The sequence below is a fragment of the Camelus bactrianus genome, chromosome 21 (genome assembly GCF_048773025.1).
Source record: "Camelus bactrianus isolate YW-2024 breed Bactrian camel chromosome 21, ASM4877302v1, whole genome shotgun sequence".
Lineage (NCBI taxonomy): Eukaryota > Metazoa > Chordata > Mammalia > Artiodactyla > Camelidae > Camelus > Camelus bactrianus.
Window position 1 is genome coordinate 30,768,231 of NC_133559.1, and position 16,324 is coordinate 30,784,554.

At 51.6% G+C, this 16,324-nt stretch overlaps 1 protein-coding gene across 1 annotated transcript in view; it reads left to right on the top strand.

Annotated features, from left to right (window-relative positions):
* LOC141574330 (uncharacterized) overlaps positions 1 to 16,324 on the top strand; it is a 58,651-nt gene that overhangs the window by 22,824 nt on the left and 19,503 nt on the right. The window contains exon 5 of the mRNA XM_074349091.1: positions 337 to 14,371. Coding sequence (XP_074205192.1) covers positions 337 to 719 — 383 coding nt within the window. The 3' untranslated portion in view covers positions 720 to 14,371. The remainder of the gene's footprint in view (positions 1 to 336; positions 14,372 to 16,324) is intronic.

A 16,324-nucleotide genomic window follows, 5' to 3' on the forward strand; every position in this document is an offset into this window, starting at 1 on the left:
TGATCCAGCAAGGAAAAAACTCTTGCATAGTGAAGCTACCGGCACCTTCTCGGCCGTGGGCGCACTGCTGCGGACGTGTGGGTGGTGCTGCCCAGGCTGGCCTGTGAGGTCAGAGTCAGGCCCGCAGCGAGTCCGTGCATGCAGCAGCGCCTGGGCGTGGGGGTTGTTCGTGCGTCTGGCTGTTGTGACTGCTGCCGCGGGACGCTCTGTGCGCGTGTTGACCCCATGCTGTCCCCCACTGCTGCTGGTCTTCCCTCCCACGTTGTGAAGTTTCCGCCTCTTGTCCCATAGTCCTCATAAGGTTGTGCTTTCTGGGTGCCTTCTCTGTGCTTTCAGGCCCCGCACCGGGGATCGCTCGCCACGTGCCGCAGGCCTCCCGTCCGCAGGGTCACGCGGGAGAACCTCCAGGTCTGCTCTGGGTTAGCTGCGGAGGCCCGGGCACAGAATCCCCCCGTGCAGCATTGGGAGGCCGGAGGCCCTTCGGAGCATGGTGCCCAGAGCCCCCCGTCGGCCGCACAGACCCCGCCGTTGCAGGGGAGCTCAGCTGTCATCGCCTGCCCGCGTGGGCTGCATGGTCGGGCCCCGCCGCTGGGACCCGGGGACAGGGCAGCGTTCCCAGCGTGAGCGCCCAGAGGCCGTCTGCAGTGGCACCACCGAGACCTGAGGCCCGCTGGCAACCCTGCCACAGACTCCTGGCGGCCATCCCAGTGCGTGTGTGACGCCCCCGCTGCAGGAGGAAAGCACGCCCCGAGCCCCAGGCGGCGGGAGACGAGCCGCGAGGCGGACAGGCTCCCTCTGACACAGCTGGAAGTGGAGAGAAGAGATCAGACTGCCGCGATTTCGTCCCTTCCTCATCATGGGCACCTTAGCAGGTGTTTTCCGCATGGCTGTCAGCCTTGGGATGGAAGGGTCAGCTTTGAGGACTCCGTCTTTCAGGAGGCGGGGGACCCCACCCGCTCTGGCACCCCAGTCCTCAAACCCGATCGTTCAGAGTTCCGTTTCTAATCTCGTTTCTTTTTCTTTTTGTTTTTTGGGAGGCAGAAGTAATTAGGGGTCTTTTTTTAACGGAGGTGCTGGGGATTGAACCCAGGACCTCGTGCACGCTAAGCACACGCTCCACCGCTGAGCTAGCCCCTCCCCCATCTCGTTTCTTCCAACGTGAGCTCTTCGGAGGAAAATGGATGTGGTCAGTCCGACCCTCCTTTACTCGCAGTGGCACTGTTATTTGTGAAGTGGGCCAGTTCCCTGGAGGGGAGGCGGGCTGCTCAGTCTCCTCCACCCAACACCAGGCAGAGTGGACCCTGCCCAAGAATTGCAGTGTGTCCCACAGCAAAAGACGCTTTCTCCGTGGTGCAAATGTGCCGCGTGCCAGGATGGCCGTTCCAGGGGCGGGGGGCGGGCCATGCTGACCTGCTGGCTGTGCCCCATGTCCCTGATGGGTGCCGATGTCTGTGAAGTTCCGGCATCTTCTGGCATCAGAGGGGGCTCTGCTGTTTGCTCGGTGTGTTCTGTGCATTTAAAGACTCAGAGCACCTGGTCAGCCGCTGGCTGGAGCCCCCTCAGCTGCACAGACCACAGCCCCAGCAGGTGCTGGGGCAGAGCATGCCCTGGCTCACATGCTGAAGAACCAAGTGAGGCTAGAACTGCGTCGGTCAAGCGATGGGCTGGCTCTGGCTCCTCCCATCAGCCTCTCCGCTCGGGGAGGGACAAGCTGGAGGGAAGCCCTTGCCCCACCTCCTCCTCTGCCTCCAGGGTTCAGATTGCACTCCACCTGATTGCAGGGAGCCCCACCCTCCTGTTTACGTTGCCCTGGCTTTTTTTGGTGGAACCAAAGTCCGTCACTTAGCGGATCTTCCTCCTTCTGCCCAGACTAGAGAGGGAGGCCAGGTCCCTGGGAGGGAGGGGGACACGCCCCCGCCCCGGGGATGCTGTGTTCTGGGCTGGAAGGCTTTCCTTCCTGGAAGAGAGGGGTGAGCAGTTGTGGGCTGAACGGGCTGCCAGGCTGGTTGGAAGGAAGGTAAGCAGGGAGCCTGTGTGCATGTGTATGCATGTGTGTGTGTGTGTGCACGCGCGCACACACTTCTGCTAGGCTGTGTCCTTGAGACCAGAGGGGCAGGACGGCACCCCGGGAGGGCAGAGGGCGTCTGATGACACGCAGTGAGCTGAGGGCAGTTTTCACCTGGCAGCGGGGAGGTCAGGCGGCCTCGGGGAAGACAGTTTGCAGGTCAGGGGCATCGGGGCTGCTTCTGCCCTTGGAGGTCAGTGATGGCCAGAAGCCTGTGGCTGCTCCGTGGCTGGCTGGCCGGCTGGCTGCTGAGTCAGCCCCGGGCACCCTCATGTCCCCGGCCGGCCATGGCTCGGTGTGTTTGCTCAGTTAGGAGTGCTGTTGATGGGAGGCCCGAGCGTGGGTGTTGGGTGGGCAGGACAGGCGCCCATGGGAGCGGCCCTGCCAGCGTTCTGTTTGTGTGGGCTGTCAGGGCGTGGTCACTGGGGTGGGGACACGCCTGCCCCAGCCCCGCCGCGAACCCCAGCAGCCCTCCAGCTCGTGTCCCCAGCCAGGGTGCCAGGAATCTGTGATGCTGGTGGCGCTGCCCCCCCTTTCTGGCTGGAAAACCCCACTCTCGCCCTAGTTTTTCTAGTCTGGGTTTCTCAAGGCACTTCCAGCATGCTTTGCTTTTAGGAAACTTTTACAAGGGAGGGAGCACTTTCCATCCGCCCCCCTGGCAGGCCAGGGGTCTCAGGGTGTGAGCTGGCCAATCAGGAGCAGTGAGTGGTTTCTGGAACTCGGCCCTAGCAGAGGAAGGGAGTCGAGGTGTCTGGAGGTTCCTGGCCATCCAGCACCATGTTTGGCCTCTAAGTTCGAGGAGCAAGCACTTTGCATCTCTCCCAGTCTCTGCTGCTGTAACAGGACTAAAGATCGTAGGCTCAAAGGCCCTGGCGTGGCCATCACTTCAGAGGTCTCAATTTTCTTGGGAATAGAAACTGATTCAGTCCACGTGCAGGGGAGTCTGTAATTAGCACAGAGGCAGATTCCTGCTGCAAGAAAAATAAAAGCAAACCTCGTTTCCCAAGAGGTTACAAACACCACACTTGCAAACGTCCAAGTGGAAGAAATGAGAGAGAGATCTCAGTGTGAGTGACTTGGTGAGATGACGGGTCTCCCCTAAGAGGGACACCGGCCAAGCCCAGGCGTTTCCCGTGGTTGTGAGGTGAGACCCTCGGCCCCCAAGGGAGGAGGCATCTTGGGACACTTCCAAAGCCACCTGCAGTTCCACACCTGGTCAGAGGGCGTGCAGGGCTGCTCACCCCCTAGAACAGCCTCCTCTCTGGGCCCACACCCCTTCCAGCTGCCCGGTCGGTGATACCCCGTCCACGCCTCAGAGGCCGGGACCCCTCGGTGCATGAGACTGCGGGCACTGAGATGCCTGCCTGCTTCTGGGCACCTTGCAGGGCTGGACCAGTGCCACTGGGCCTGTTCTCAGAACTGAAAGGTGGGCAGTTTGTCGCTGGTCCTGCAGCTGGTCACTGAAAGCAGCAAGCCTGGGAGAAACGGTCTCTGACCCCTAGGCTGAGGGTTCCCAGGTGCACCGAGGGGGCGAAGGCGTGGCTGACACCCTCCCCCTGAGCCCTGTGGGCCGGGGCACGGCCCCACGATCCCCCGGGTCTAGCAGGGGCCGGTGAGTGTTGAAGCTGCGGACAGTGCAAAGGCCCGGGGGTCAGCTGCGGTGGCGCCGGCCTGTGGAAAATGCCACCAGGCGGCGCTTCGGTTCGTTGCTCGTGTGACGGCCGTTCCCCGCCCCCCCATCCCTGAACCCCCTGCGACCGCCGGGGAAGAACCGGCCCGCGCAGTGAGTACCGCACCGAGACGCTTCGGCGGGAACGAGGCCGACGGCAGGCTGTGCCGGTTGCGCCCCTGAGGTGAGTGCGGGCTGCGGCGGCGGCGGCGGCGGCGGCGGCGGCGGCGGCGGCAGGGCGCGGGGCGCGGGAAGGACGGGGGTTGCGGCGGCTGCCACCCCGGGTCCCCGCGGCGGAGGGAGGCCGCGCGGGCCTCTGCGGGGCGGGGAGGGCCGGCGCCGTCAGTGTTTAGTCTCAGCTATTCTGATGTCTAGTTTTGTGCCCTTTGCTATGTCCAATCCTATATGAATTTCTGTTTTTATCTGATCGCATGGGACTAGCCCAGTGGTTCTCCAATTGGCTGGACATTCAGATTGCTTGGAAAACTTTTTAAAAACATAGGGGCCTGCAGCCTTCCCCGGACAAGTTAATTCAGAATTTCTGAAGGTGGGGCTGAGGCATTAGTATTTTCTTAAGCTCCCTGTGTGATTATAATGAGTCCAACAATCACTCCCAACTCTAATAAAACTTTCTGACATTTTATAAAACTTGCCGATTGAGAACCTCAGCATGTGTTTCAAATGAGTTCAGAGGAGAGAGTTTCCAGTGTTAGGTGTTGGTGTTTGTTCTATCAGTTGCATTCACAATGTAGGCTGACAAGGGGAAAAAAAAAAAAAACAACAAGAAGAAAAAAAAATTCAAAGGGAAGGTAGACAGGCCGTGCAAAGGAGAGCTCAATCACAGAAGAGCTGTCTCCAGGAGACCAAAGTCATGCTCTTTAACATTCTAAGTGATTGGTTTGTGCAGTGAACCAAATCTGAGCAGTTCCAATGTTTGAAAATGTAATGACTTACATAGAAATACTAATATACCCTTCAAGGTCATGAAACAGTTCCTTGGCCTTAGGAAACGTGTAACTTCTGTGAGCTCATGTAGGTCAATTTGATGGGCCTCTTATAACCTTAAGATTCATCTTGCTCCTTATCTTTCCTCTGCATTAAAATATGTTAATACCAGCTTTGGAATCAAATCAATTCTTTTGTTTTTAAATCTGCCTTTTTAAAAGTTCCTTTGTATTTGCAGAATTACCAAGGAGTTGTTAAAAATTACCGTATTTTCTACCTCTGAATGAAATTAAGCAAAGACCGAAGTACGAAAAGGTCATCGAAACAAGAGACTATAAAAGAAACCTGAGAATAGCGGTACACTGCTAATGATAGCCTAAAATTTAATTTAAAGTCAGTCCTGAAACTGTGTAATGGTTAAGGATTGAGTTTCTATCCTCATCCACATGTTTAAAGAATCTTCTGTATTGGCTATCTCTAACCAAATTAGTGGGAATGGGAGAGGGCGGGGAACAGCTCACTAAGAATCTACTCATCTATAGTCCTTTTATCTTTTCATTTAGAAGGGTAAGCTACTGAATGTCATATATATAATGCGGTACATAAAATGTGATAAATGCTGCACCTAACACACAAAGTCTACAATAGACCATAGATCTACAAAGGACTATGATCTATGGAGCAGAACTAGCAGAGTTAACATCAACCCAGTTCCTAGCAAACGTTGCTAACTTATGGCCATAGCTATCATTTCAGGCCCAATACCCCCTTTATAAAAGCAAATATTCTGTAGACCCCCTTCCCTTCCAAAGGAGGCACTCTATCTTCAACTGTAATTTTTAAGTAAATTTAAATCAATTTAGAATAATGGAATATATGTTATTGTACATTCATAACTATACTATATTCCTATTCCTACACCCCGCTTAATTATAATAAGTAAGTTAGGATCAGGGAAAGCAATATGAGAAATTATCCCACACGGGAAGTTCAGGAAAAATGAAAGAGCAAAGGCAGAGATGGACTCTCAGCTACTAGCAGGCCAGTTTTCTCTGTAGACGATCACAGACAAAGGGGGAAAAATACTTAACTGGAGTATGTATAACATGCTAAGATAAATGACAATCTGTCAATGTTGACCAAGAGTGAGGAAGTTTGATATTCTTGTGAATGAGCTATTTATAAACGTACTTATAAACCAATTCAGTGTGTTATGACACGAGTTAAGAGTGCCAATGAAGTGCCCTGGAAACATTTCATCCCAGAGCCAGCCACATGTCCAAAGATGCATTCAGTCTGTGGTGGGAAAGGAAAGTGGGCCGGGGGCTCCAGATGAGGGGAGCCGTGTAGCAACTTGGGGCAAGGACGCAGATGCCAAAGCTGGGCCTGTCCGACAGGGAGCTCAGGAGGGACTCAGCTGCTGCTTTGGGAGGTGGCAGGAGGTGGGGGGAGGGGATAGCCCGACCCTGGCTCCTGAAGCACCCCTCCCCTCCCTTCCTACTTGGGTCCCACACAGCGCCCCTCACTGCATCCTGCCTTGGCCTACCTGTGCCCCACATACACCCCGATGCTTCCCTCCCCGTTGCCTGAGCCCGAGCCTCCCTGCCTGCCTTCGACCATCCCCAGTACCCCCATCGTGCCGTGACCTACCTGCACCTGGGGCTCCATCCTGCTTCCCTGCTGGGGACTGGCCTTCTTGGACATGTGCGTCTCCTGGCAAGCTCTGGAGCCCTGAAGTACCTGAAATAACCTTAAGTTCAGGAAAAGAATAAAGCTCAATGATAAAGAAAATCTCTATCATTTTATTCATTGAATCATGTTGTTTATGTTTACATATAAAATATGCATATCTGTGTGCATATGCATGGCTATATTTTGGGTTTTTATGTAATAAAATTACATATTAACATTTTATTTCTTTAAAACATTGACGCATTGTGGCAAAACGTTAGCATTTAAAAATCTTTCTTTTCAGAAATCAGATCGTATACAAATGCTTGAAGTTTCTTTTTCACCTTTCCTTTATCCCATTCCCTTCTTTGCATCCAAAGAGGTAACCGTTATCCTGAAGTCAGTGTTGTTTTACTTTCCCAGCTGTTTTTTTTTTCGCCAGTCCCGCGGCCTGGGGAGGGTGGGGCTCCGGCGAAAGGACGAGGGGCGGGTTCCCCTCCCGATCTCAGAGAAGCTCCCAAAAGGGCAGCGGCGTGCCCACCTGCCGCCACCTCGGGCGGCTGCGAACCATTCAAATCGCCCGCGCCAAGAGGTACCCGGCGCTCGCGATTGGCTGAGCCGGACCAGCGCCCCTGGGCGGGGCCGGCCCCCTCGCAGCGGCCGCGGGTCCCGCCCCCACGCAGGGGCCGCGGGTCCCGCCCCGCTGGTGCGCATGCGCGCATTCCCCAGAGGAAAGAGTCTGCGCACACCCCCGCCCGGCCTCCGACTCGCGCCGCGGCTCCCTCCCCTGTCCGCGGAGGCTTGTCGGCTCGGCGAGACAGCAAGAGCTGCGGCCGGCAGGGGGCTGTGCGGACCCAAGGCGGCTGCGGTGGCGCCGGCCTGTGGAAAACGCCACCAGGCGGCGCTTCGGTTCGTTGCTCGTGTGACGGCCGTTCCCCGCCCCCCCATCCCTGAACCCCCTGCGACCGCCGGGGAAGAACCGGCCCGCGCAGTGAGTACCGCACCGAGACGCTTCGGCGGGAACGAGGCCGACGGCCGGCTGTGCCGGTTGCGCCCCTGAGGTGAGTGCGGGCTGCGGCGGCGGCGGCGGCGGCGGCGGCGGCGGCGGCAGGGCGCGGGGCGCGGGAAGGACGGGGGTTGCGGCGGCTGCCACCCCGGGTCCCCGCGGCGGAGGGAGGCCGCGCGGGCCTCTGCGGGGCGGGGAGGGCCGGCGCCGTCAGTGTTTAGTCTCAGCTATTCTGATGTCTAGTTTTGTGCCCTTTGCTATGTCCAATCCTATATGAATTTCTGTTTTTATCTGATCGCATGGGACTAGCCCAGTGGTTCTCCAATTGGCTGGACATTCAGATTGCTTGGAAAACTTTTTAAAAACATAGGGGCCTGCAGCCTTCCCCGGACAAGTTAATTCAGAATTTCTGAAGGTGGGGCTGAGGCATTAGTATTTTCTTAAGCTCCCTGTGTGATTATAATGAGTCCAACAATCACTCCCAACTCTAATAAAACGTTCTGACATTTTATAAAACTTGCCGATTGAGAACCTCAGCATGTGTTTCAAATGAGTTCAGAGGAGAGAGTTTCCAGTGTTAGGTGTTGGTGTTTGTTCTGTCAGTTGCATTCACGATGTAGGCTGACAAGGGGGGAAAAAAAACAAGAAAAAAAAATTAACAGGGAAGGTAGACAGGCCGTGCAAACGGGAGCTCAATCACAGAACAGCTGTCTCCAGGAGACCAAAGTCATGCTCTTTAACATTCTAAGTGATTGGTTTGTGTAGTGTACCAAGTCTGAGCAGTTCCAATGTTTGAAAATGTAATGACTTACATAGAAATACTAATATACCCTTCAAGGTCATGAAACAGTTCCTTGGCCTTAGGAAACGTGTAACTTCTGTGAGCTCATGTAGGTCAATTTGATGGGCCTCTTATAACCTTAAGATTCATCTTGCTCCTTATCTTTCCTCTGCATTAAAATATGTTAATACCAGCTTTGGAATCAAATCAATTCTTTTGTTTTTAAATCTGCCTTTTTAAAAGTTCCTTTGTATTTGCAGAATTACCAAGGAGTTGTTAAAAATTACCGTATTTTCTACCTCTGAATGAAATTAAGCAAAGACCGAAGTACGAAAAGGTCATCGAAACAAGAGACTATAAAAGAAACCTGAGAATAGCGGTACACTGCTAATGATAGCCTAAAATTTAATTTAAAGTCAGTCCTGAAACTGTGTAATGGTTAAGGATTGAGTTTCTATCCTCATCCACATGTTTAAAGAATCTTCTGTATTGGCTATCTCTAACCAAATTAGTGGGAATGGGAGAGGGCGGGGAACAGCTCACTAAGAATCTACTCATCTATAGTCCTTTTATCTTTTCATTTAGAAGGGTAAGCTACTGAATGTCATATATATAATGCGGTACATAAAATGTGATAAATGCTGCACCTAACACACAAAGTCTACAATAGACCATAGATCTACAAAGGACTATGATCTATGGAGCAGAACTAGCAGAGTTAACATCAACCCAGTTCCTAGCAAACGTTGCTAACTTATGGCCATAGCTATCATTTCAGGCCCAATACCCCCTTTATAAAAGCAAATATTCTGTAGACCCCCTTCCCTTCCAAAGGAGGCACTCTATCTTCAACTGTAATTTTTAAGTAAATTTAAATCAATTTAGAATAATGGAATATATGTTATTGTACATTCATAACTATACTATATTCCTATTCCTACACCCCGCTTAATTATAATAAGTAAGTTAGGATCAGGGAAAGCAATATGAGAAATTATCCCACACGGGAAGTTCAGGAAAAATGAAAGAGCAAAGGCAGAGATGGACTCTCAGCTACTAGCAGGCCAGTTTTCTCTGTAGACGATCACAGACAAAGGGGGAAAAATACTTAACTGGAGTATGTATAACATGCTAAGATAAATGACAATCTGTCAATGTTGACCAAGAGTGAGGAAGTTTGATATTCTTGTGAATGAGCTATTTATAAACGTACTTATAAACCAATTCAGTGTGTTATGACACGAGTTAAGAGTGCCAATGAAGTGCCCTGGAAACATTTCATCCCAGAGCCAGCCACATGTCCAAAGATGCATTCAGTCTGTGGTGGGAAAGGAAAGTGGGCCGGGGGCTCCAGATGAGGGGAGCCGTGTAGCAACTTGGGGCAAGGACGCAGATGCCAAAGCTGGGCCTGTCCGACAGGGAGCTCAGGAGGGACTCAGCTGCTGCTTTGGGAGGTGGCAGGAGGTGGGGGGAGGGGATAGCCCGACCCTGGCTCCTGAAGCACCCCTCCCCTCCCTTCCTACTTGGGTCCCACACAGCGCCCCTCACTGCATCCTGCCTTGGCCTACCTGTGCCCCACATACACCCCGATGCTTCCCTCCCCGTTGCCTGAGCCCGAGCCTCCCTGCCTGCCTTCGACCATCCCCAGTACCCCCATCGTGCCGTGACCTACCTGCACCTGGGGCTCCATCCTGCTTCCCTGCTGGGGACTGGCCTTCTTGGACATGTGCGTCTCCTGGCAAGCTCTGGAGCCCTGAAGTACCTGAAATAACCTTAAGTTCAGGAAAAGAATAAAGCTCAATGATAAAGAAAATCTCTATCATTTTATTCATTGAATCATGTTGTTTATGTTTACATATAAAATATGCATATCTGTGTGCATATGCATGGCTATATTTTGGGTTTTTATGTAATAAAATTACATATTAACATTTTATTTCTTTAAAACATTGACGCATTGTGGCAAAACGTTAGCATTTAAAAATCTTTCTTTTCAGAAATCAGATCGTATACAAATGCTTGAAGTTTCTTTTTCACCTTTCCTTTATCCCATTCCCTTCTTTGCATCCAAAGAGGTAACCGTTATCCTGAAGTCAGTGTTGTTTTACTTTCCCAGCTGTTTTTTTTTTCGCCAGTCCCGCGGCCTGGGGAGGGTGGGGCTCCGGCGAAAGGACGAGGGGCGGGTTCCCCTCCCGATCTCAGAGAAGCTCCCAAAAGGGCAGCGGCGTGCCCACCTGCCGCCACCTCGGGCGGCTGCGAACCATTCAAATCGCCCGCGCCAAGAGGTACCCGGCGCTCGCGATTGGCTGAGCCGGACCAGCGCCCCTGGGCGGGGCCGGCCCCCTCGCAGCGGCCGCGGGTCCCGCCCCCACGCAGGGGCCGCGGGTCCCGCCCCGCTGGTGCGCATGCGCGCATTCCCCAGAGGAAAGAGTCTGCGCACACCCCCGCCCGGCCTCCGACTCGCGCCGCGGCTCCCTCCCCTGTCCGCGGAGGCTTGTCGGCTCGGCGAGACAGCAAGAGCTGCGGCCGGCAGGGGGCTGTGCGGACCCAAGGCGGCTGCGGTGGCGCCGGCCTGTGGAAAACGCCACCAGGCGGCGCTTCGGTTCGTTGCTCGTGTGACGGCCGTTCCCCGCCCCCCCATCCCTGAACCCCCTGCGACCGCCGGGGAAGAACCGGCCCGCGCAGTGAGTACCGCACCGAGACGCTTCGGCGGGAACGAGGCCGACGGCCGGCTGTGCCGGTTGCGCCCCTGAGGTGAGTGCGGGCTGCGGCGGCGGCGGCGGCGGCGGCGGCGGCGGCGGCAGGGCGCGGGGCGCGGGAAGGACGGGGGTTGCGGCGGCTGCCACCCCGGGTCCCCGCGGCGGAGGGAGGCCGCGCGGGCCTCTGCGGGGCGGGGAGGGCCGGCGCCGTCAGTGTTTAGTCTCAGCTATTCTGATGTCTAGTTTTGTGCCCTTTGCTATGTCCAATCCTATATGAATTTCTGTTTTTATCTGATCGCATGGGACTAGCCCAGTGGTTCTCCAATTGGCTGGACATTCAGATTGCTTGGAAAACTTTTTAAAAACATAGGGGCCTGCAGCCTTCCCCGGACAAGTTAATTCAGAATTTCTGAAGGTGGGGCTGAGGCATTAGTATTTTCTTAAGCTCCCTGTGTGATTATAATGAGTCCAACAATCACTCCCAACTCTAATAAAACGTTCTGACATTTTATAAAACTTGCCGATTGAGAACCTCAGCATGTGTTTCAAATGAGTTCAGAGGAGAGAGTTTCCAGTGTTAGGTGTTGGTGTTTGTTCTGTCAGTTGCATTCACGATGTAGGCTGACAAGGGGGGAAAAAAAACAAGAAAAAAAAATTAACAGGGAAGGTAGACAGGCCGTGCAAACGGGAGCTCAATCACAGAACAGCTGTCTCCAGGAGACCAAAGTCATGCTCTTTAACATTCTAAGTGATTGGTTTGTGTAGTGTACCAAGTCTGAGCAGTTCCAATGTTTGAAAATGTAATGACTTACATAGAAATACTAATATACCCTTCAAGGTCATGAAACAGTTCCTTGGCCTTAGGAAACGTGTAACTTCTGTGAGCTCATGTAGGTCAATTTGATGGGCCTCTTATAACCTTAAGATTCATCTTGCTCCTTATCTTTCCTCTGCATTAAAATATGTTAATACCAGCTTTGGAATCAAATCAATTCTTTTGTTTTTAAATCTGCCTTTTTAAAAGTTCCTTTGTATTTGCAGAATTACCAAGGAGTTGTTAAAAATTACCGTATTTTCTACCTCTGAATGAAATTAAGCAAAGACCGAAGTACGAAAAGGTCATCGAAACAAGAGACTATAAAAGAAACCTGAGAATAGCGGTACACTGCTAATGATAGCCTAAAATTTAATTTAAAGTCAGTCCTGAAACTGTGTAATGGTTAAGGATTGAGTTTCTATCCTCATCCACATGTTTAAAGAATCTTCTGTATTGGCTATCTCTAACCAAATTAGTGGGAATGGGAGAGGGCGGGGAACAGCTCACTAAGAATCTACTCATCTATAGTCCTTTTATCTTTTCATTTAGAAGGGTAAGCTACTGAATGTCATATATATAATGCGGTACATAAAATGTGATAAATGCTGCACCTAACACACAAAGTCTACAATAGACCATAGATCTACAAAGGACTGTGATCTATGGATCAGAACTAGCAGAGTTAACATCAACCCAGTTCGTAGCAAACGTTGCTAACTTATGGCCATAGCTATCATTTCGGACCCAATACCCCCGTTATAAAAGCAAATATTCTGTAGACCCCCTTCCCTTCCAAATGAGGCACTCTATCTTCAACTGTAATTTTTAAGTAAATTTAAATCAATTTAGAATAATGGAATATATGTTATTGTACATTCATAACTATACTATATTCCTATTCCTACACCCCGCTTAATTATAATAAGTAAGTTAGGATCAGGGAAAGCAATATGAGAAATTATCCCACACGGGAAGTTCAGGAAAAATGAAAGAGCAAAGGCAGAGATGGACTCTCAGCTACTAGCAGGCCAGTTTTCTCTGTAGACGATCACAGACAAAGGGGGAAAAATACTTAACTGGAGTATGTATAACATGCTAAGATAAATTACAATCTGTCAATGTTGACCAAGAGTGAGGAAGTTTGATATTCTTGTGAATGAGCTATTTATAAACGTACTTATAAACCAATTCAGTGTGTTATGACACGAGTTAAGAGTGCCAATGAAGTGCCCTGGAAACATTTCATCCCAGAGCCAGCCACATGTCCAAAGATGCATTCAGTCTGTGGTGGGAAAGAAAAGTGGGCCGGGGGCTCCAGATGAGGGGAGCCCTGTAGCAACTTGGGGCAAGGACGCAGATGCCAAAGCTGGGCCTGTCCGACAGGGAGCTCAGGAGGGACTCAGCTGCTGCTTTGGGAGGTGGCAGGAGGTGGGGGGAGGGGATAGCCCGACCCTGGCTCCTGAAGCACCCCTCCCCTCCCTTCCTACTTGGGTCCCACACAGCGCCCCTCACTCCATCCTGCCTTGGCCTACCTGTGCCCCACATACACCCCGATGCTTCCCTCCCCGTTGCCTGAGCCCGAGCCTCCCTGCCTGCCTTCGACCATCCCCAGTACCCCCATCGTGCCGTGACCTACCTGCACCTGGGGCTCCATCCTGCTTCCCTGCTGGGGACTGGCCTTCTTGGACATGTGCGTCTCCTGGCAAGCTCTGGAGCCCTGAAGTACCTGAAATAACCGTAAGTTCAGGAAAAGAATAAAGCTCAATGATAAAGAAAATCTCTATCATTTTATTCATTGAATCATGTTGTTTATGTTTACATATAAAATATGCATATCTGTTTGCATATGCATGGCTATATTTTGGGGTTTTATGTAATAAAATTACATATTAACATTTTATTTCTTTAAAACATTGACGCATTGTGGCAAAACGTTAGCATTTAAAAATCTTTCTTTTCAGAAATCAGATCGTATACAAATGCTTGAAGTTTCTTTTTCACCTTTCCTTTATCCCATTCCCTTCTTTGCATCCAAAGAGGTAACCGTTATCCTGAAGTCAGTGTTGTTTTACTTTCCCAGCTGTTTTTTTTTTCGCCAGTCCCGCGGCCTGGGGAGGGTGGGGCTCCGGCGAAAGGACGAGGGGCGGGTTCCCCTCCCGATCTCAGAGAAGCTCCCAAAAGGGCAGCGGCGTGCCCACCTGCCGCCACCTCGGGCGGCCGCGAACCATTCAAATCGCCCGCGCCAAGAGGTACCCGGCGCTCGCGATTGGCTGAGCCGGACCAGCGCCCCTGGGCGGGGCCGGCCCCCTCGCAGCGGCCGCGGGTCCCGCCCCCACGCAGGGGCCGCGGGTCCCGCCCCGCTGGTGCGCATGCGCGCATTCCCCAGAGGAAAGAGTCTGCGCACACCCCCGCCCGGCCTCCGACTCGCGCCGCGGCTCCCTCCCCTGTCCGCGGAGGCTTGTCGGCTCGGCGAGACAGCAAGAGCTGCGGCCGGCAGGGGGCTGTGCGGACCCAAGGCGGCTGCGGTGGCGCCGGCCTGTGGAAAACGCCACCAGGCGGCGCTTCGGTTCGTTGCTCGTGTGACGGCCGTTCCCCGCCCCCCCATCCCTGAACCCCCTGCGACCGCCGGGGAAGAACCGGCCCGCGCAGTGAGTACCGCACCGAGACGCTTCGGCGGGAACGAGGCCGACGGCCGGCTGTGCCGGTTGCGCCCCTGAGGTGAGTGCGGGCTGCGGCGGCGGCGGCGGCGGCGGCGTAGGCGGCGGCGGCGGCGGCAGGGCGCGGGGCGCGGGAAGGACGGGGGTTGCGGCGGCTGCCACCCCGGGTCCCCGCGGCGGAGGGAGGCCGCGCGGGCTTCTGCGGGGCGGGGAGGGCCGGCGCCGTCAGTGTTTAGTCTCAGCTATTCTGATGTCTAGTTTTGTGCCCTTTGCTATGTCCAATCCTATATGAATTTCTGTTTTTATCTGATCCAATGGGACTAGCCCACTGGTTCTCCAATTGGCTGGACATTCAAATTGCTTGGAAAACTTTTTAAAAACATAGGGGCCTGCAGCCTTCCCCAGACAAGTTAATTCAGAATTTCTGAAGGTGGGGCTGAGGCATTAGTATTTTCTTAAGCTCCCTGTGTGATTATAATGAGTCCAACAATCACTCCCAACTCTAATAAGACGTTCTGACATTTTATAAAACTTGCCGATTGAGAACCTCAGCATGTGTTTCAAATGAGTTCATAGGAGAGAGTTTCCAGTGTTAGGTGTTGGTGTTTGTTCTATCAGTTGCATTCACAATGTAGGCTGACAAGGGGAAAAAAAGAAAAACAACAAGAAAAAAAAATTCACAGGGAAGGTAGACAGGCCATGCAAAGGAGAGCTCAATCACAGAAGAGCTGTCTCCAGGAGGCCAAAGTCATGCTCTTTAACATTGTAAGTGATTGGTTTGTGCAGTGAACCAAGTCTGAGCAGTTCCAATGTTTGAAAATGTAATGACTGAAATAGAAATAGTAATATACCCTTCAAGGTCATGAAACAGTTCCTTGGCCTTAGGAAACGTGTAACTTCTGTGAGCTCATGTAGGTCAATTTGATGGGCCTCTTATAACCTTAAGATTCATCTTGCTCCTTATCTTTCCTCTGCATTAAAATATGTTAATACCAGCTTTGGAATCAAATCAATTCTTTTCTTTTTAAATCTGCCTTTTTAAAACTTCCTTTGTATTTGCAGAATTACCAAGGGGTTGTTAAAAATTACCATATTTTCTACCTCTGCATGAAATTAAGCAAAGACCGAAGTACGAAAAGGTCATCGAAACAAGAGACTATAAAAGAAACCTGAGAATAGCGGTACACTGCTAATGATAGCCTAAAATTTAATTTAAAGCCAGTCCTGAAACTGTGTAATGGTTAAGGATTGAGTTTCTATCCTTATCCACATGTTTAAAGAATCGTCTGTATTGGCTATCTCTAACCAAATTAGTGGGAATGGGAGAGGGCGGGGAACAACTCACTAAGAATCTACTCATCTATAGTCCTTTTATCTTTTCATTTAGAAGGGTAAGCTACTGAATATCATATATATGATGCGGTACATAAAATGTGATAAATGCTGCACCTAACACACAAAGTCTACAATAGACCATAGATCTGCAAAGGACTATGATCTATGGATTAGAACTAGCAGAGTTAACATCAACCCAGTTCCTAGCAAACGTTGCTAACTTATGGCCATAGCTATCATTATTAGATATATTATAGATTATATTATATATATTATATTAAATATATCTATGGATTAATTGACCATAATTATTGAATATTATAACCGATCTGTGTAGATTTATGCTGTTTCTACAATGATAAAATTCAAAAAGAACAGTTCTGTTCGCAGAGAAGGTCCTCCTGTTGCAATCAGCCCAGAACGGCACTGCAGACTCAGAAAGGGCCCCTGTGACTCTTGATGAAGCCGAGATCAAAAAAGCAGATATTGTACCGTAAGGAAGAGTAGTGCCAGTATGACGCAGCTTACCAGGAAAAAAGGCATGTTCCTTGAAGACCATGGACAAAACGATAGCACTGGGTATGTCTGTGTGAATGTCTCCCTAAAACAGCGTGAGGGCAGGAGGGAGGAATAAAGTTGAGAAAAGAAGTGTGAGACTTGATTTGAAAAAGAAGGTGTG